Source organism: Sinocyclocheilus grahami, unplaced genomic scaffold, assembly GCF_001515645.1.
Source record: "Sinocyclocheilus grahami isolate Dianchi unplaced genomic scaffold, SAMN03320097.WGS_v1.1 scaffold1379.1, whole genome shotgun sequence".
Lineage (NCBI taxonomy): Eukaryota > Metazoa > Chordata > Actinopteri > Cypriniformes > Cyprinidae > Sinocyclocheilus > Sinocyclocheilus grahami.
This window is the reverse complement of record NW_015506558.1, coordinates 44,259-66,379: the sequence shown is the minus strand read 5'-3', so window position 1 is coordinate 66,379 and position 22,121 is coordinate 44,259. Positions and strand designations below refer to the sequence as shown.

The 22,121-nt window shown below is 36.1% G+C and overlaps 1 protein-coding gene across 1 annotated transcript in view; it reads left to right on the top strand.

The window, feature by feature from the left end:
- LOC107569765 (phospholipid scramblase 2-like) overlaps window positions 1–21,851 on the top strand; it is a 35,170-nt gene extending 13,319 nt beyond the window's left edge. The window contains exons 2-7 of the mRNA XM_016255922.1: window positions 17,150–17,204; window positions 19,315–19,517; window positions 19,594–19,755; window positions 20,699–20,860; window positions 20,956–21,074; window positions 21,764–21,851. Of these exons, the coding sequence (XP_016111408.1) occupies window positions 17,150–17,204; window positions 19,315–19,517; window positions 19,594–19,755; window positions 20,699–20,860; window positions 20,956–21,051 (678 nt within the window). The 3' untranslated portion in view covers window positions 21,052–21,074; window positions 21,764–21,851. The remainder of the gene's footprint in view (window positions 1–17,149; window positions 17,205–19,314; window positions 19,518–19,593; window positions 19,756–20,698; window positions 20,861–20,955; window positions 21,075–21,763) is intronic.
- The last annotated feature ends 270 nt before the right edge of the window (window positions 21,852–22,121 follow it).

The following is a 22,121-nucleotide window of genomic DNA, read 5'->3' as shown; positions in this document are numbered from 1 at the left end:
AATGCTTATATCTTCTAAATGCGAATTTTGTCACTGTTTTGGAGCACACTGCCTTATAGATAACCTTAAGACTAACATATTGATACTAACACCCAAAAAACGTTCATTTTGATTTCATGGGGACTTTAACCAAGGCGCTTGCGTTTAAATCCCCCGCCTCTCTCTGTCGCTCTGTGTACCTGGCCTGTAGCACAACACTCGCTATCTTCGGAGCGTGTGCCCCCTTCCTTCTTTCACATATGGCGCTTTTACGGCCCGTTCAAAACGTTTGCGTTCGATCCTTCGCTGGCTGTGCTGATTTAAATCTAGCGGTTCTTTTGTGTTTGTGTCGCAAGTTCAGTGACGCAGGTAGTGACGATTCTCTCCGACCAATCCGTGATCAGCAGAGTTTACACGGCACGTTTTGGTAAAGGTACGGTTCGCCTGGAACCCCAACCGAGGTGGTACTAAAAAAAGTACCAGGTACTGTACCTAGTGGAAAACCCCCAAAAGTGAACCGTACCGAGCCATACCATTCAGTGGAAAGGCGCCAATTCAGAAGAATTGGAGAAACTGAGGAGGAGTTTCAACATCTGGAAAAGATTCGGGCAGCAATGGTAAAAAAAACCCCCTCTCCAATACAACATTTCCTCACTAAAGCTCTCATCTTTTATCATCTCTCATCCATCGATTATTTTAATTATTATATTGAATTTATTACTGAACAATGGCTTGTTAGATACAGAGAGAGCATGAGCTAATTGAATAGAATATCTTTGTCATTGTACAAGTAACGTGACAATAAGATTTATTTTGAAACTTCCAAATTGATAGTAAAGCTTAAGAATGCAAATAATAAGTGCAAATAGCTCAGATGTGCAATGCAGCATTAAAACCTAAACAGTACAAACAGAAAACATAATGTAATAAAACGGTATGGGGTGAATTTATTATTCCATGTACATTTGAGGTTAATGTGTGTACTGGGCTACTTTTTAGTTACAGCAGCTATCACTGTGTTGTTATGAAGTCAGTTGTGCCAGACAATTTTGGAGGCAGAAACAGATTTTGGGGGGGCACTAATAGGGAAAAACTTAAACTGTTGGAATAAAGAGTTTTAAAGGGTTAGTGATGGAAAACTTGCAGGTCAATGGGCATCATTGTTTAAGGTTGGTAAACACACGTACACGGACGCATATAATACTACCCGCCTGACATTGGCATGTGTTATTCAGGTGTCAAAGTTGTGCAGAGTTGAAGGAAGAAACCTCAAAGACAGTGCCAGAAGGATGCTGGACAGGTAAAGCCTACAAATCATTAATCAAACATTGTGGTGTCAATACTCAATAAGTTACAAAGCAAATCAGAAATTAAAAAAATAATTCCTTTACTGGTCATTTTGAAATGGCAAACTATGTACGCAATTGTTAATCATCTCAATCTGTATTATATTTTAGGGTTTTAAAAAAATTCCCTCGTGTCCAAATTCAACATGAAGGGGGTGGTCCGCTGCAGAAAGAGGCATTTCAAAAGACTGCACTGTTCTCGGTCATTAGAGGTATGTGTATAAAACACACAACATTTACCAGAGAGCTTCTCTCTTTTTTAACACACTGAATGGTGATATATATCTCGTTTTTTGTTTTTAGTTGGCATCCAAGCAAACGAGAATGACTCCTTGTCACAATTAGTGTAATTTAAGTAAAAAATTATGTCAAGCTTTTCTTGTGCTTTTTTTCTTTCTTATTTGGCAGATGCTGTGATGACCAACTTCCCGGCAGCATAGAGTTGGACTTGAGGAATGCAGTTAGGAGGCATTTTAAACAAGAAATAAAACCAATAATTAATAATTTCCTTTAAGTCACTGTTGGTTGTTTTATTTGTTAAAAGTAAACCAACAAAAGGGTTCATCTTTTTTTATGTTGTCATTTATCCGTAATGTTTTAATGTTAAGTGTGATAGCATGCTCTGATCTTAAGTTGTTAAAAACTCCAGATTTTTTAAATCATAATATTTATATTTAAGTGTATTGTATTTATACAATTTTTTTGTCATTAATTATTTTGTATTTTTATAATTTTGTATTGTGTTAAGTTGTCAAAAATTTTATTTTTCTTAATAAATGGATTGCCATTTTGTTGTCTATTAGATGTATATATGTAGTCGTTTAATAGCGGTCTAATTGATGACTAGTCTATTCTTGGGCTATTATTAGATGTCTATTAGATTTTCACTGACAGCCCAAATTTAGCCTTGTTTTAGCCTAGACCCATATTCACCGTCTATTAGACGTATATATGTAGTCGTTTAATAGCCGTCTAATTCATGACTAGTCTATAAATGGGCTATGATAGACGTCTATTAGATTTTCACTGACAGCCCAAATTTAGCCTCGTTTTAGCCTAGACGTCTAATAGACGTCTTTTAAACGCAAAATTGCTTGCTGGGTATGGGCCAAACTTTAACCGTATGTTTTGCCATGGATTTAGAATTGGAGGGAATTTTCTTTTGGATGACCATTTTTTTGAGGTATATGGTCCAGATGATAGCACACAACTGACAGCCATATGTGGCTTGGCTATGGCACACCATGGAATATGTTAACTTATGGTTAACATTTGGCTTTTATTTGGAAAAACACATATAAACTGCTGGCAGGTCAGTGGCAGTCCACATCTCAGTCCATTCAACAGTGCTATTGGTTGCTTTGTGTCTTCCCTTATTCCTATTGGTGGATTACTAAAATTTTGAAAATATATCCGTGGATCCGGATCATATCAACAGCTAAAGTGTGTCCCAGATTAGTTTGTGTTTGCCGGCCCAAAACTGGTCCAGATCTTTTTAGCCAGAACTGAACCAAAACAGTGCCATAACCCAACCCAGAGTGAGCCAAATATCATCATCCCTTCCTTTTAAAACGCTTTTCTACTAGTTACAACCGGTTATAACGCAAAATAAACACGCTCGTGCCATGTAATCTCAATCAGTTTAGCAACCGCGGAAAAATGCCAATAAAACAGCATTACATTTACCTCAGCTTGTTGCTAGAAAACTGCAATGTGCAAATGTGCAGTTTATATGTTTGCATCCTTTCTTTGTTTTTTGTTTTTTTTAGTGTTGGTTATTGAATCTAAAAATAAATAGAAATTGTATTTAATAGATTGGGCTCTGTTGTTAAATGCAGCCTTTAATATTTTAGTAATGTGCTCTAATACGGCTCCCTATTGTATAGCATTAGCTAAGATAGATTTTTTTTATCCTTAAGAAAAATTTTATTATAATTGAGTTTATTTAAAGGCAGAGCCATAAATTGTACAGTAAACCACTGTTTATTAAAAAAAAAAAAAAGCAATTGTATGTTTTCTCCCCCTGCTGTACCAAAAATGTATGAAACTGTGACTTCAAAACTGAGGTACAATTACACTAATGTTTTCATTAATATTATGTATATAATTAAGTATTATGTCTAAAAATAGCCTGTTATTAAAGTAGCTAAAATTTTAAAAGGCACTCATGTCTTGGGTGATAGAAAAGAATGTGTGCAGTGCTGATTCACACTCCTTTATGTGCTTGTCTTGAAATAATATCTAATGTGTGATACTATGATATACTAATGTTCTTTTTTCTCTTCTTTTTCCTGACAAACTGTGAGTGAGAAAGACTGGCGAGACTTACTAAAAGTATACATTTTTGTACATTTATTCACTCATCTGGCATTTACAAAATGGCACACTTCTGTCATGTTCTGTATTGTAATTCTGTTATTAAAATTATACAATAAACATTTTAAAAATGAATGTGAATCCATTTGTGTGTTTATGATTTACTGTGTAATGGGTATTTTAAATAAAAAAAAAATGGGTGTGGTGTAAATATGGTTAAATAATGGCATTTGGTTTATCTGCCACATAAGGGCCGTCAGCCCTTTACAGAACTCAGCCCTAAAATTTTAAAAGGCACTCATGTCTTGGGTGATAGAAAAGAATGTGTGCAGTGCTGATTCACACTCCTTTATGTGCTTGTCTTGAAATAATATCTAATGTGTGATACTATGATATACTAATGTTCTTTTTTCTCTTCTTTTTCCTGACAGACTGTGAGTGAGAAAGACTGGCGAGACTTACTAAAAGTATACATTTTTGTACATTTATTCACTCATCTGACATTTACAAAATGGCACACTTCTGTCATGTTCTGTATTGTAATTCTGTTATTAAAATTATACAATAAACATTTTAAAAATGAATGTGAATCCATTTTTGTGTTTATGATTTACTGTGTAATGGGTATTTTAAATAAAAAAAAATGGGTGTGGTGTAAATATGGTTAAATAATGGCATTTGGTTTATCTGCCACATAAGGGCCGTCAGCCCTTTACAGAACTCAGCCATATAAGAATACCATATAAGGTCCATTTATAAGCCACATCTGTTTTTATTATTTGGCTCACTCTGGGTTGGGTTATGGCAATGTTTAGGTTCAGTTCTGGCTAAAAAGATGTAGTTTTGTTGATATGGGCCAGATCCACGCCAAAGGAAATTTGCTGACTGGGAATGGTATCCTAGTCTGTCCTCCCATGTGATTAGCCGCATGTGTTTTTTTTGTAACGAAAAAATGCATAAAAATAAGGCTTTTATGAAAACACCGAATAAAAAATTGCTTACCAACACACAAACCATTCACAATTGCTAAATTGGGCTAAAACAGAAGGCTCCTGCTGAAGATTCGGCTCTCCCCGACGGGAGTCGGCTCTTCTCGTTCGCTACAAAGAATCGGCTCTTTCGCGAACAACACATCACTATCGGACACTTTCTGCTTCCGTAGAGGTGTTTGCACAGTACTGGCATACTTTATCACAGATTAAGTGAATAAAATGCAATATTTGTCAAATACAGACGTTTCAGAGACGTTTTCATGAACCAACAGAAACACCATGTTCTACTGCAGCTGCAGAGTGCAAAAATATATGCTATTTACACTAAGCAATTAGATAAGTGAAAATAGCATATTTTCTTAGCGATAGATGCTATTTACACTAAGCAATTAGATAAGTGAAAATAGCATATTTTCTTAGCGATAGATGCTATTTACACTAAGCAATTAGATAAGTGAATATAGCAGTATTTTTTAGCGATAAGCTAATTTCACTAAGTGCAAATAGCGATAGATTCTATTTTAAAGTGAAAAAGTGACGTGACGTGTGACCAAGTATGGTGACCCATACTCGGAATTAGTGCTCTGCATTTATCCCATCCAAAGTGCACACACACAGCAGTGCACACACACACACACACCGTGAACACACACCTGGAGTAGTGGGCAGCCATTTTTTTTTGCTGCGGCGCCCGGGGAGCAGTTGGGGCTCAAGGGCCCCACAGTCGTGGTATTGAAGGTGGGAGAGAGCGCTGTACATTCACTCCCCCCCACCTACAATCCCTGCCGGTATGAGACTCGAACCCGCAACCTTTGGGTTACGAGTCCGACTCTCTAACCATTAGCAAATAGTGCCGGATATCTGCACAGTTAACTATATTAAATTGTATAAATATAAAAAGCATACAGAAGCATTTTTGTCGTCCATAATTTAGAATGCCTGGAATTTTGAGTTTTAATAGACAAATAAATCAACGTGCGTGCACTCTATGTGTGAATGTCAGATCGCACATCATTACAACAACACTTACCATATTATCGCAGAAGATATACTGTATATCGAACACCCCGGTCTCGACTTGAGTGGAAAATGAATCATCCGCGGCTGTGCAAAATGCGTCGTGAGAAAAGGTGTTTTTAGGAGTCTAACTTGCAAGCGCCATACCACTGATTCATCAAACCTGTTTTCCTGCAGTCTGTGTTCTTCTGACTGTTTTGTAGTAAGTAACGAATATGCTTCGGGGAAATGTATGGGAGTAAAAGTATACATTTTAATTAGGAAATTAAATGAAGTAAAAGTTGGCTGAAATATAAAAACTCAAGTATAGTACAGATACTCCCAAAAAATACTTAAGTACTGTAACGAAGTATTATTACTTCGTTGCATTACACCACTGATAATATGAATAAATAGGACTAGGCTAAGTGAATTTACAAATGCACTTGGAAGGCATTTAACTACAATATCAAGTGTGGTGATTAGCCGCATGTGTTTTTTTTGTAACGAAAAAATGCATAAAAATAAGGCTTTTATGAAAACACCGAATAAAAAATTGCTTACCAACACACAAACCATTCACAATTGCTAAATTGGGCTAAAACAGAAGGCTCCTGCTGAAGATTCGGCTCTCCCCGACGGGAGTCGGCTCTTCTCGTTCGCTACAAAGAATCGGCTCTTTCGCGAACAACACATCACTATCGGACACTTTCTGCTTCCGTAGAGGTGTTTGCACAGTACTGGCATACTTTATCACAGATTAAGTGAATAAAATGCAATATTTGTCAAATACAGACGTTTCAGAGACGTTTTCATGAACCAACAGAAACACCATGTTCTACTGCAGCTGCAGAGTGCAAAAATATATGCTATTTACACTAAGCAATTAGATAAGTGAAAATAGCATATTTTCTTAGCGATAGATGCTATTTACACTAAGCAATTAGATAAGTGAATATAGCAGTATTTTTTAGCGATAAGCTAATTTCACTAAGTGCAAATAGCGATAGATTCTATTTTAAAGTGAAAAAGTGACGTGACGTGTGACCAAGTATGGTGACCCATACTCGGAATTAGTGCTCTGCATTTATCCCATCCAAAGTGCACACACACAGCAGTGCACACACACACACACACCGTGAACACACACCTGGAGTAGTGGGCAGCCATTTTTTTTTGCTGCGGCGCCCGGGGAGCAGTTGGGGCTCAAGGGCACCACAGTCGTGGTATTGAAGGTGGGAGAGAGCGCTGTACATTCACTCCCCCCACCTACAATCCCTGCCGGTATGAGACTCGAACCCGCAACCTTTGGGTTACGAGTCCGACTCTCTAACCATTAGCAAATAGTGCCGGATATCTGCACAGTTAACTATATTAAATTGTATAAATATAAAAAGCATACAGAAGCATTTTTGTCGTCCATAATTTAGAATGCCTGGAATTTTGAGTTTTAATAGACAAATAAATCAACGTGCGTGCACTCTATGTGTGAATGTCAGATCGCACATCATTACAACAACACTTACCATATTATCGCAGAAGATATACTGTATATCGAACACCCCGGTCTCGACTTGAGTGGAAAATGAATCATCCGCGGCTGTGCAAAATGCGTCGTGAGAAAAGGTGTTTTTAGGAGTCTAACTTGCAAGCGCCATACCACTGATTCATCAAACCTGTTTTCCTGCAGTCTGTGTTCTTCTGACTGTTTTGTAGTAAGTAACGAATATGCTTCGGGGAAATGTATGGGAGTAAAAGTATACATTTTAATTAGGAAATTAAATGAAGTAAAAGTTGGCTGAAATATAAAAACTCAAGTATAGTACAGATACTCCCAAAAAATACTTAAGTACTGTAACGAAGTATTATTACTTCGTTGCATTACACCACTGATAATATGAATAAATAGGACTAGGCTAAGTGAATTTACAAATGCACTTGGAAGGCATTTAACTACAATATCAAGTGTGGGAAGAAACTGTTCCTGTGCCTATGCTCCATGTGAACATCTAAAAACCAATTGCAAATGTTTTATTGGAAGTGTTATCTATTAAATGCAATTCATCTAATACCATTAAATATGAAGTGTGTGTATATTACATGAGTTCCTTTATTCATTTGTTTTGTTTGTTTTATAGAGAGCTTGGTTAATCAGGCCAATAAGAGACTATTAACTACGACTCTTCCGTTTTTTTCATACAAACGTGTCATTAAAATGTCTACAAATTTATCAAACGGATTCGAGATCAGGTAAAAACCACATGGACACTGGTTCATGGGTTCACAGAGAACCACTAAAATTTGGAAACAGTAACAAAGTAACAAAGCCTTGCTTACTGACAATCACGGCAGTTTAATACACGCTCTGAATCACTGGCTTAAAACAAATGATTGGCAAAGGTCTGGAATCATCACGAAGCAGTGTTTGGAAAGCACCCATCACTACTCTGCATGGACTTACTCTACATACATTCGCATTTATGCATTTAGCAGATGCTTCTATCCAAAGCAACTTACAATGCATTCAAGACATAGAATCCATTTAATCAATTCATGCATGCTGTATACATGCACAGGCTATCAAGTGAATGACAAAGCTCTCACCTGTCATCTCGATTGACAACGCATGTTTCTCAGCAATGCTCTAAATGTGAACATGTTCAGTAAGAGGGAATGTTGTCAGTGAAAACCTTCATGTAGGATTAGAACTGTGTTTTATAATTGTGTTTTTATTGATGCCCTCTGACCTTTTTGTTGCTGAGGATGGTGTCCATCGTCACTGCGTAGATCAGACTTACCCCCATGGTTTGTTTTTATAGCGAAAATGAATAATGCAACTTGTGAGCACATTGTGTTACAAAATATTAATAATGATGATGCACAAAATCTGGGATCAACGATAAGGATGGCCTGGAACCAGAGTTTCAGGACACTTAAATTGACTGTCATTGACCCAATCTGCCATATTGAAAACAATTCAAAGATTATATTTATATCATTGTATTATTACATTTAAGTTTTATTTTTGTGAGGCCAATGAAAGAATGCCTGGAATTTTGAGTTTTAATAGACAAATAAATCAACGTGCGTGCACTCTATGTGTGAATGTCAGATCGCACATCATTACAACAACACTTACCATATTATCGCAGAAGATATACTGTATATCGAACACCCCGGTCTCGACTTGAGTGGAAAATGAATCATCCGCGGCTGTGCAAAATGCGTCGTGAGAAAAGGTGTTTTTAGGAGTCTAACTTGCAAGCGCCATACCACTGATTCATCAAACCTGTTTTCCTGCAGTCTGTGTTCTTCTGACTGTTTTGTAGTAAGTAACGAATATGCTTCGGGGAAATGTATGGGAGTAAAAGTATACATTTTAATTAGGAAATTAAATGAAGTAAAAGTTGGCTGAAATATAAAAACTCAAGTATAGTACAGATACTCCCAAAAAATACTTAAGTACTGTAACGAAGTATTATTACTTCGTTGCATTACACCACTGATAATATGAATAAATAGGACTAGGCTAAGTGAATTTACAAATGCACTTGGAAGGCATTTAACTACAATATCAAGTGTGGGAAGAAACTGTTCCTGTGCCTATGCTCCATGTGAACATCTAAAAACCAATTGCAAATGTTTTATTGGAAGTGTTATCTATTAAATGCAATTCATCTAATACCATTAAATATGAAGTGTGTGTATATTACATGAGTTCCTTTATTCATTTGTTTTGTTTGTTTTATAGAGAGCTTGGTTAATCAGGCCAATAAGAGACTATTAACTACGACTCTTCCGTTTTTTTCATACAAACGTGTCATTAAAATGTCTACAAATTTATCAAACGGATTCGAGATCAGGTAAAAACCACATGGACACTGGTTCATGGGTTCACAGAGAACCACTAAAATTTGGAAACAGTAACAAAGTAACAAAGCCTTGCTTACTGACAATCACGGCAGTTTAATACACGCTCTGAATCACTGGCTTAAAACAAATGATTGGCAAAGGTCTGGAATCATCACGAAGCAGTGTTTGGAAAGCACCCATCACTACTCTGCATGGACTTACTCTACATACATTCGCATTTATGCATTTAGCAGATGCTTCTATCCAAAGCAACTTACAATGCATTCAAGACATAGAATCCATTTAATCAATTCATGCATGCTGTATACATGCACAGGCTATCAAGTGAATGACAAAGCTCTCACCTGTCATCTCGATTGACAACGCATGTTTCTCAACAATGCTCTAAATGTGAACATGTTCAGTAAGAGGGAATGTTGTCAGTGAAAACCTTCATGTAGGATTAGAACTGTTTTATAATTGTGTTTTTATTGATGCCCTCTGACCTTTTTGTTGCTGAGGATGGTGTCCATCGTCACTGCGTAGATCAGACTTACCCCCATGGTTTGTTTTTATAGCGAAAATGAATAATGCAACTTGTGAGCACATTGTGTTACAAAATATTAATAATGATGATGCACAAAATCTGGGATCAACGATAAGGATGGCCTGGAACCAGAGTTTCAGGACACTTAAATTGACTGTCATTGACCCAATCTGCCATATTGAAAACAATTCAAAGATTATATTTATATCATTGTATTATTACATTTAAGTTTTATTTTTGTGAGGCCAATGAAAATGTTAGCATGACTTACAAATCCGAACTACTGGCCCAGGCTACAGATACACCCTTACTGTTGATGGTTGAAGGGAATATGGGAATATTATTGCATTCTTGACTTACCTTAAAAGGATGTAGTATTCAATTAAGATGTAGCCTACAAGACGATGGAGATGATAATATTAGGTGCACCTGGTAACACATAAGAACTGTGTCTCCAAAATAAATATATTAAAATAAATTAGCCTTTAACTTAAACCTAGATAAGTAAAGTTTGTAAACAAACTTTGAGGTTGGCTGGAGAAAGCCTAGCCTGAAAGTTTGAAGCAGTTGTAAAAGCTTGAAGTTTAGAAAGTTGAATGTTTAGTTAGATTAGATAACCTAGATGTTGCTAGCACATTGCTAGCATGTTGTAACATGTTGTTAACATGCTTTAGCATGATTAGCATGTTGTTAGCATGTTGCTAGCATGATTAGCATGTTGTTTACTTGACTAACATAGCATGATTAGCATGTGGCTAACATTTTTATCTTGATTGATATGTTGTCAGCGCGTTGCTAACATGATTAGCATGTTGCTAATATGTTTAAACGTTTTATCAGGTTGGCATGCTTCTAGCATGATTAGCATGATGTTAACATGTTTTTAGCATGATTAGCATGTTGCTAGCATGATTTGACACATTGCTAGCATAAATTAGCATGTTGTCCTAGGATAGCCAATTAGCTTTGCTAGTGATAGACAGCTTAAACTCTTACTGTCAAAAGTAAACGGAAGTTTATAGGACTTTTTGTAGTTTTGATAATCTGTTTAACAAAAATCGTAAGTCTGATCAGTTAGAAAAGATAGCAACCCGAGTCAGACCAGTCTGAAGGTCTGATCTGAGTTTGGTGGCTGTAGCTTCAAAACTCTAGGAGGAGATAAAGTCCAAATTTAGTTTCAGATAAAGAAGAAGAAGAAGAAGCTTAAATAGTAGATCGGTAGGTTGGATTTCTCAAGACAACCTAATTATGCAAAAATATAAGCCTGTGAACATGTTTCTATACCATACCATTGTCTCGGCTGGTGTAATAGATCTTAATCCAATCGTCAAGTGTCAACAGCTGGAAGAGTGTAGACATGGTATTGAGCATGGAACCAAATCGCTTTGGGTCGGACTTGCTGAAGTCTTGTTGGAAAAGAATGGAAAACGTGATGAACATGCAAAACATGAGCAAGAAGATGACTGCATTCATCTTTAAAGACTTTCCTATTACTTTCATGATGACCTTGGGACCACTGAAAACCCTGAGATGAGGACCTGAAATGATGCAAAACCGCTCCATGCTATTCTACCTTAGGCAGTTCATACTTCAACTTGAACATTTGGTGGTAAAGACTGAAACACTCACCGCAGAGTGCATAAGATCCTGAATGCTCGACCTACTTTGAACATTTTAAGAAGGTGGAAAAAAGTGGTGAATCGCCCACTATCATAGTGTTTGTTGTAGAGAAAAAGGTCTATCAATCCCACCAGAGTGACAGAAATCTGGAGAAATAAACAAAAAAGAGCATGTTATGTTCCTATACACTGCAAAAAAAAAAATTGCTTCAATATTTATTTTACTGGAAAAGAGGACAAAACTATCTGAGAAGCAAAACTGTATCAAATATTAAGACTTGTTCTCAAAAAGCATATCTTGAATTGTTTATTTTCTTACTCCAGTGGTAAATATGTTTTGCTTGCTTTAAGCATAAATAAATTCACAAAATATATGCTTTAAATAAGAAAACATGAAAAACAACTGTTCTGCCAGCACAGACAACTCAACCCAGAATATTCCACAGGCTTTTGAAGTACTTTAAGCCAAAACTTATGAGCTTTAACACACACTCCATCACATAAAAAGCCAAGAAGACTGCCTCCAGTGCTTCATAAACCCAAGCTAAGAAAGACAAATGAGAAACGGGAAATACCATATATTAGCACTGATGAGAACAACTCAACATTTGTGATATTGTGCGCAGGCACCATTACTTCTGGTGGAAAGTTGATGACTGCAGCAGAGATATTAAAGATGCACGCAATCATTTTTATGTTGTTTCTGTTGTCGCCTTGGACTTAAATTGACACCTAATGGCATGAATGCTACATAAAAAGGTAATTGCCCAGAAAGCACACGAACGTCTGCAAGATGTCAGTTAAAGATCGCTTCATCTGGAAAGCATCTGCTGTGTACAAACATCTGATAGACGTCTTTAAGATGTAAGTTTTACATACATTCTAAATCATCAACATCTTAAAGACATCTTCTAAATGTCTATTTGACATCTGTTAGGAAACATCCTATAGACGTATTGCAGATGAGCAAAGCAATAATTTTGCCGACGTAAAATAGACGTCTCTGTGATGTACGTGCGCTATCAGGGTGCAACTTTTTATCTCAAAATTCAGACCTTTTTTCTCGCAATAGGTTTATGTCTCAACATTCTTAGAGGAGAAAAATGTGCAAGCAATTACCTTTTTATTTTTGTTTTATTTTATGACATAAACAGGCTTCCATTCATTGCAAAACAATTCTCTGTTCACAGTCAGTCAGTCAATTCATAAAAAATTAAAACCATTAATTCACTGATTGAAATCAATGTGAGTGTACTTTAAACACAAAACTGTTTGAATGAGTGCATCTTTGCTTGTTTCTGGTCTGCTTGGGACACTTTATCTGATGCGAGTCTTTCAAATGTCATCACCACTTGTGTTGCAGTGTTCATCATGAGCACAAGCAGCATGACATGCTCATAGAGCCTAGTGAAGCGACAGAGGTCCTGCCGCAGATGGAGACCCCAGTCCAGCAACGCTTTCCACATCCTCTCTAAAGAGACACAGAGAACAACTTACATTATGGATTCAAGCCAGTAAGACTTTTCAGGACCATTAAGCATATCTACATCTGCAATCTACTACTCTCTACACTATTTTGTGTCTTTTGCTCGTTCAGTCTGCAGTGGAGTTTGTCATATCACTCACACATTCATGTGTGTACAAAAATACATTTGTAAAAAGTAATACACCAATTAAAGTTTTATTTTTATTTTTATTGCTCACACTAAAAGTTGTATTTGAGGCACACTCAGTGAAACCATTCACTCATATACCGCGATCTTCGGACGGCAAAACTGCAAGCACATGATCTACTTTACACTCATCTTGCAATTGTAAAACAAACTTTTTGCAAAACGCTAAACACAGTTCTCTACATTAGACACATCATTCAAAACGAATAGCTCTTGAGTTTTAATTGAACTTTTTAAGTGCCACACTTACTTACTGGTTACCTTCAGCCAATGATCATGTGTGGAAACATTTATACATCATTTGTTTACTTAGAAATCAAAACTATGGAAGAAAAGGAAGAAGAGGAAGAAATAAATAAATTTTTTTAGTGTAAATATACCAAATCTGATCACTTCGAAATCTAAATTTATCCCATTTATGCATTTCTGTTTACATTACTTTGTAAATTTAACACCGATTCAACACCAATTAAATGGTGTTTAAATACAAATCTCTGTATGCAGCCCCAGAAGACAAGACAACAAACAAGTAACAAAATGAGAGAGATAAAGAATGCATTTCTCTGCCTCTTCCAAAAATATGAATCAGCATCCTGCTCTATCACCCTCTAAAAAGACATTTACTGTACAGGAAAATCAATCACTGATGACAATGATACAGAACTCTTGGGGTTTTATTTTCCTCCCAACAACAGGCCCCTTGAAATTGAACATACCTGAACATACTCAGTCCTCAATTATTTTAACTTTCATGATTTCCACAATTTCCATTAAAACTATGCATCAAGAGTAATGCAATAATTACTTATTATTTTGAGCAATTGTATCAACTGATAGTTCAATATATTTAAAATTGTCCTGGCTCTTCCAAGCTGTATAATGGCAGTGAATGGTGCTCTTGTTTTTAAAGCCTCTTTTGTTGCCTTGTCGTAAACGCGCCTGCTTGAGCGACCGGAAGCTGGAGATTACAGTTTATACATTTTTAAAAATCTATATTTTTCTTACACTAACGCATCATTTCGATTCAGAAGGCCTTTATTAACACCATGGAGCCGCGTGGAGTAGTTTTATGATGGATGGATGCAGTTTTTTAGGCTTCAAAAACAGGGGCACCATTCACTGCCATTATACAGCTTGGAAGAGCCAGGACATTTTCAAATATAACTGCGATCGTGTTTGTCTGAAAGAGGAATGTCAGATACGCCTAGGATGCCTTGAGGGTGAGTAAATCATAGGCTAATTTTCATTTTTGGGTGAACTATCCCTTTAAGCTGTGTCATTTTGAAATGGTGATTTTAGTTCAATGAACAAATTATATTAGGTTTATTTGTACTGTATCCAAGCATTTGGAAAAAGTGTTAAAGGTGACATATTATGCCCCTTTTTACAATATGTAATATAAGTCTGTATGTGTCTGTGAAGTTTCAGCTCAAAATACTCCACAGATCATTTATTATATAATTTTGAAAATGCCTATTTTGAGTGGAAGCAGAAACACACTGTTTTTTTTGGGCCTGTGTCTTTAAATGCAAATGAGCTGCTACTCCCCGCCCCCTTTTCCAGAAAAGAGCTGCGCCTTTATAGAGTGTACCTGCTAAAAACATCTGTTTTGGTTCTGATTATCACGTTTATCGCGCTGAAATCATGCGTTTTAAACCATATTAGTTTAAACTTCTGATATACGGTTTTCTGAGCGCACACATCCGAAGCACACGCACAGAAAGCGGCTGTCACAGCATGCAAGTACTAAACTAAGTTCTCATTCACACAAGTTTATGTTAAAAAACACACATGAGTTACAAAAACAGTCGGTTATGTCTGTGAAGGTAAACAGCTGGGAAATAAATCGCTTGTTTATTTTCGATCTGTGTGGCAGGAGCAATATACAGTAAATAAATCAATAAATGCACTGCTCTCTTGTCTCCAGCCAAAGACAGAACAGTTAGCCTCTTTTGCTCAAACTTTCGCCATGGCATTAGAGCTGGTACAGCGCTGTCACTTGCGAAATCAAAATGACGGCGCCGTGGGTGGAAACTTACAGATTAAGGGGCAGTAATATTATAATGAGATCCCTTTGGGATCAAGGGAGCGTCACCAAGGGAGCAAAATAAGATGCGCTCGTTTTCTCAGAGGCTTGCAGAAAAAGGCTTCCCAAAACAAAGTGACTGGGTTAATCTTTTTAACATTTCCTTGGTTGGTAGATGCACCGGGGACCTGATTATAGCACTTAAAACCTGGAAAAGTCAGATTTTCATGATATGTCACCTTTAAGAGTTTTGAAAAATGCATTTTGATCATCGGTTGTGAATTATGTGCTTACAGTTTTGAAAAATGACATGAAGATTATGATATTAATGCAAAAATTATTGTAAAAAAAACTGTAAACAAAGGAATAAAATAAAATTAAAATTAAAACAACGACAACAACAAATGACTGTATGCCAATGAGTACAAAAGAGTATTTGATGTGACTAAATGTGTTCTTACTGTAATTTTCCCTGTAGAATAGAGAAAATAGAGGCGGCAGAGGCAAAATTCTGACTGACAAATTAACAAAAGTTGGCTGTGGTCAAGAAATAATATTCACCTTACAGACACTGGGCAACACATCCTGGACAAAGATGAAATTTTCAACAGTGTGGAAGCCACAAGTTTGCAGACTGTTGCATGCATACAGAAAAGGCACCATGTGTATACCGTGTGTCTTTACCGTAGACACCATTTGAAAGAAATGCAGACAGAGTTAAGCAATTTGACGACTGAGTTTGTTCAGGTTTGTTTTACCCCAACATTTCTGTCATCAGTAATGAACTTTACAAAACGTCTATTTTGAGAGTGATGGAGCTGTGGCCAAATCTACAACTTTGTACTACAATATTTAATGATTGCATGAACTACTACAAAGTGAAACTTTGGTTCCAACATTACTGCATGATAAATGAGTTATTTAAACCAAAGCAAATACGCCGTGTTTTATGGTGAATTCAGAGCATTTATCTGGATATTGACATTAATTGTGCAATTATTGAAGTACTGAAGTTAGCACTCTTTGTTGATGCTGGGATATTTTGTCACATTCTTCTCAGCAAAGATTTGTCGCTACTCCAGCGAAAACATTGTTTAGTGATAAACTTAGCATCTTTCAACAGATCTGCTTTTCAGTGGATCATTACTTCACACAAAAATGAAAATTTGCTGTTAATTTACTCACCATCAGGCCATCCAAGATGTCGAATCATTCTTTTGAACTGGTTCTTTTTAGTGAACTATGAACCAGTTCACACCAAATCAATGAAACTCTTGTCGAGCAGCACAGATTTGAACTGTGCAATGTATCGTGTACTGTATATTTGATTTCTGTATTTTTTTAAATTACAAATGCAATGAAAATACAGGTATCGGTACTCAGTATCGACAAGTAGGCTACCAAAAATGAAAGTATCGGTATCTGACTCATTCTGGAAAAAATGGTAGTGGTGCGTCCCTACTAAGAACATTATTTAACACATATTATTCAATATTTTACTGTTGACACAATACTTTGTTTACTACAATTTAAGAATTAAATTGAAATTAAAGTTTTAAGTAAAAAAAAAAAAAAATTTTAAACTACTGTACTTTTTGTATTTTAATAAATTAAATCATTTTGCTTTTAAATGTAAAAAAAAATACATTGCATTGTTCCCCAAAAGTTTTTTAATATGCTCCTAAATTTTTTCACTTATGAGCACATGTGCTCCTTGGGGGGGAAAGTAGGCATCAAGCCCTATTATATGTATTTTTCTCTAACAAATGCAGTTATTTCCTGTTATTTTTATGCTTATTTTAGATTGATCAATTGTTTGTCTACAAAGAACCTCATCCGGATGAATGTTTTGACGAAGGTTTGTTCATCAGCATTTCATGATTTCATGAATGAGATACAGCCGGATCATCGGGGTCCACGCACAGCCCAGTGGGCAATTGATGTTGAAAAGACATCAAATTGACATCAAAATTGACATAAAAAAAACAGGCCAAATATGCAAATCAAACTGATGTCAAAAACTTGGCATGATTTTGATTTGATGTCAATTGAGCATCACTGGCCTACATATACATTAAATCAATTTCAGTGTGGGATTAACTTCCTATTTTCACCGAATTACCACTGGAAGAAATTGCCATCCAATTTAAAATTGATGCTACAGCACCGTCATCAGTGACTAATATCTGATGTCAAATTGATATCAAGGTGCCCGCTGGGAAACGCCTTGTGTAGGATACAGTTAGGTCACAACGGCCATGTCTCTTTTCAAACGTGACACGAGTAGGCCTATTTAAGTGTCTTTCTATGGAAGTGTTATTTTATGTACCATATTACAATAGACAAATAATATTGTCTATTGAAGTTTGGCATGTTTACTGGTCGGCATTAGTACACTTGAAGGCAGCAATATGTAGGCTACTGCAATAAAAAGAGGGAACTTTTCATTTTAACTGGACAGCAATAAATAAAGTCATGTCATGCAGCTTGACAGATGTTTATAATAGCATATTATTTGGATATATTAAAATAAAGGTAACATTTAGTGATATTGAAGTGTTTTAGAGATCACATATTATTTTGCAAACTGATTAAGTTTATTCATTTATATGAAATTATAATTATGTTTTGCATCTTGCTTAGTACAAATAATTATTCTGAACCATTTACACAGATTTCAATGTATAAGCATTCATGTTTCATTCACATTGATATTGTTGATCCCTGAGAAATCGCTGAAGCCCTCGAAAAATCAGCGTACACTATGTCAGCTATCTGATGCTTTCTGTGAGTATTGTCTATGTCAGGGGTGCCCAACCCTGCTCCTGGCGATCGACTGTCCTGCAAAGTTCAGCTCCAACCCTAATCAAACACACCTGAAGCAACTAATTAGGGTCTTCAGGATCACTTAAACATTAAAGGCAGGTGTCTTTGATTAGCGTTGGAGCTAAACTTTGCAGGACAGTCGATCGCCAGGAGCAGGGTTGGGCACCCCTGGTCTATGTGAACCACAGACATCAGTTGGTAATTTAGATGAAAAGTAAAGGAAGACAAAAAAATATATCTAAGAATATGAAGCACAGGTTTATTTATTTATTATTATTAGGGTTAGAGTTACCTCAGTAAACATTTACCACTGTAAAAATTATTTATTTGTAATTCACAGTGATGGAAACTGGTAGAAAAAATATAGATATCTTATCCTGTGGCTCTCTCTAGTGGGCAACATTACAAAGTGTTGTAGTCCGTCAATCATTTTGAGTAGGCAAAAACTTATTTTTCGATCTCCTCTAAAACCACTTGACTGATTCTCACGAAATTGTGCATGTATCATCTATAGATACAAATGATAAATATTTATCAAAATAATTTTAATTAGTCAAACCGTTTAGAAGATAAATGTTGTGGCTATGGCTCCATGCACTTACTAAACTATCTTATAAACCCTTAGATGAATCAAAATTCTTTTGATAACTTTTTGTCAAAAGGGTCTCTAGATGATATATACAAAATTTGGCATTAATTGGATAAATGGTCTAGGAGGAGTTCAAAAAAGTAGGATTATAAAACAGCTCAAAATGGTGGAATAATTTTATGCTCGACTCAGAGAATCAGAGGGAAAAAAGAATTTGGATTGTAACCTGTACTGTTGTGGAACAAAAACATAAAAGTAATTATTATAGGTGTGTGTGTGCAGCTGAGTAATGGGGAAGATTTGGTACCATCCTGCTAAATTTGGCATTTCTACGACTTATGGTTTTGGCTGTCTAGACACTTTTAGTGCAGAAAAAGACTAATAATAAATATAGCTGCAAGCAGGCACATCACATCTTCAGTGCTTGGCCCCTAATAGTAATAAGAAAATTAGTACAAATACAATAGTTCCGGCACCTTCGGTGCTTGGACCCCTAAATAAAGCGACATCAAACGAGCATCAATCTTATCTCCTTTCTTTTAATTTCTTACAGTCTGCTGTGGAATAAAGCCTGACAACAGATATAAGGTGAAGGATGACGTCGGGAACGTTCTTTTTAGTATTCTCGAGGACAGTGATTATTGTAGCAGGCATTTCTATCAAGGACGTTCCTTCATAATGAATGTTATTAATGAATCTAATAAAGAGGTCATCAGACTGGTGCACCCATTTGTTTGCAGCAGCTGCAATCATGAGGTATGAACGTTATCCTTCTCTTGTTCAGCCCTTGAGTATGTTGTACTGTATATTATATGCTGTATGTATATTTTAGCTGGAGGTTCAGTCTCCACCAGGCTTTGCCATCGGACATGTTCGACAAAACTGGCATATTTGCCTGCCTAAATTCACAGTTGAGAATAAACGAGGTGAACCAGCCGTTAAGATTGCGGGACCATTTTTACCTCTTACCTGCTGCATGGATCAGAACTTTGAGGTGATGCACAAGTTAAAATTTTCCTTTTGAATTTGATTAGTTTTAAATTGACCAAAGTTATTTTCTATTATAACATAACCTTCACATAAACCTTTTAGATTATGATTTTAACACTGCTAGTGTGCTTATCAAGCCATTTTCCTTGTTTCCTGACCCACATTGGTTGTAGGTTTAGGTTTAGGTGATTTCAGGTTGTGTTACATTTCTGGGGAAATTTGATGACCACAGTGAAGAAAAACACCTGTCTCGCGTGCGCACACACGCACACACACACACACACACTGGTTTCCATTTTTTGTGGGGACCCTCCATAGGTGTTTATACTGTGCAAACCATATTTATGTCCCCACAAGGTCAAAATTTACTGGCATTACTATACTTGTGAGGTCATTTGGTCCCCATAACGTGATAAATACCAGGGACACACACATGCACACACACACACACACACACACACACACTTCTTTGGCTTTAAATGTCAGAGCTAACATGGTCTTGTTTGCTTTCTTAAAGAATAAAGTGATTAATAAAGAATAAAGCTTAAGCTATAAATCCAGTTCTGCTTTCTGACATTTATCTTAGACCCCTATAGGGCCAAATTTCAGAAACGTCCCCAGCTCAAATTTTTTATTTTGTCAATTTTTTTTTTTCTGAAGAAAGATTAACATGTGTAGTGATGAAAGCCAAAATATAAAATGTAATGGATGAATATTTTAATGGTTTTCTTCATCATTTATGTATTTCTTTCACCAGAAAAAAATATTAACAAAATCAAAAATGTGATCTGGGGACCTCTGGTTGAGTTGACACGAAATGACCCTATAGGCCTGTTTTTATACTAAAACATTACAGTGAAAACATACTGTAGATGAGGACTACCTGTGCTTGAATACTTAATGTGTTGATGTGAGTTATAATTACCCGTCTTATACTGTGACCACAGCTGGTGTCTTTGAACGGGGCAGCGACAGACGGACCATTTGGCAAGATCTTCAAACCTTTCTCATGCAGTGTACTAAATACAGGTGCAGATTTTGTGCTGAGGTTTCCAAACAACCTGGATGTCAAAATGAAAGCTACACTGTTGGGGGCCTGCATACTTATTGTAAATATTGTTTAAAAAGCTTTTTTTTTTCAGTTTTGTAATTTAAGACTTTTTTTATATTTATTATTATTAATTATAACTCAATCCATTTTCAGGACTTCATGTATTATGATAAGCCAAAACAACCGTTACTACGTCTACTAAAGTATTTATCTCCTGTGACTGTTTACACTCTGTTTACACTCAAGTAAACACACATGAAGAAGATAACAAGGTAAATTCATAATAATTCTTTATTAATAAAGAAAAAAACACAGGAGATTGCAGGAGAAATACAATAGAAACATAAACCACACAAAATACTAACAAGAACCGACAAACACAACTAAAATCTGAGGGTTATCCACCTTTTTCCTAACGAGTCTACTGAGTTTTAGATTGTGGGAGGCTTTTCCAATTTGGGCAAGTTCTACTCAACTGAAACAAATCATTTTCTATCATAAGGCTGCGCTATAAATAATCCGTATCTGTCAGTTTGACTGAATGAGCTGTACAGTTTCCTTCATGTTGTATTTTGAGACGTCAGGAGAATAATGGAACACTTAGTGTTTCATGATGACATGCTATAACAAGAAAAACTCTTTTCAGAAAAATAATGTCACCTCATTGAGTCCAGTTTTATTTATTATTGAGTTCATAGAGTGAACCTTTGGCTGATTGTTTACAGTTTAATGGAAATTACTCCAGCAAATCACGCAAAGTGCCACAGGGCATAGGGAAAAGGTGGATTCGTACAGTACAAGGGGCAAACACAGGCAACTAAACAAAACACAGCTGATACTTAATGGAAACCAAGAATGCATTTTGGTATTTTTATTTGCTCAAAATGGATATGTGTGCATTTAAGGCCTTTAAAATTGTGCGGAAAGTTACCAAGGTGGCCATTTTTATCTTTGCGTGCAGGTAACGCATCATTTTCCATTTTGGATACGCCAACTTCAGAAAGAAGACTGAAGGAAGACAAATGTCTACAGACTGCTTGCCACATTATCCTCCAATAAAGGCTGAAGAGAATATTGCATCTTGCAAAAACAAAAATAATAATAAAATAAAATTTCACATTGCAAATGCTGTTAAAGTTGCTAAAAATTTACCATCTCTTTTTCTGAGGCAATAAATCTTAAATTTTATTATTTTGTTTTGTGAACTCCTTAAATTTGAAAGTGGCAAATGACACATTATCACTTGTTTTTTTCAGTTTGTGTCTCTCTCTTATTGAAAGGTGTCACTGAGGTTGCATGTGTTATCGGGAAGTGAAGCA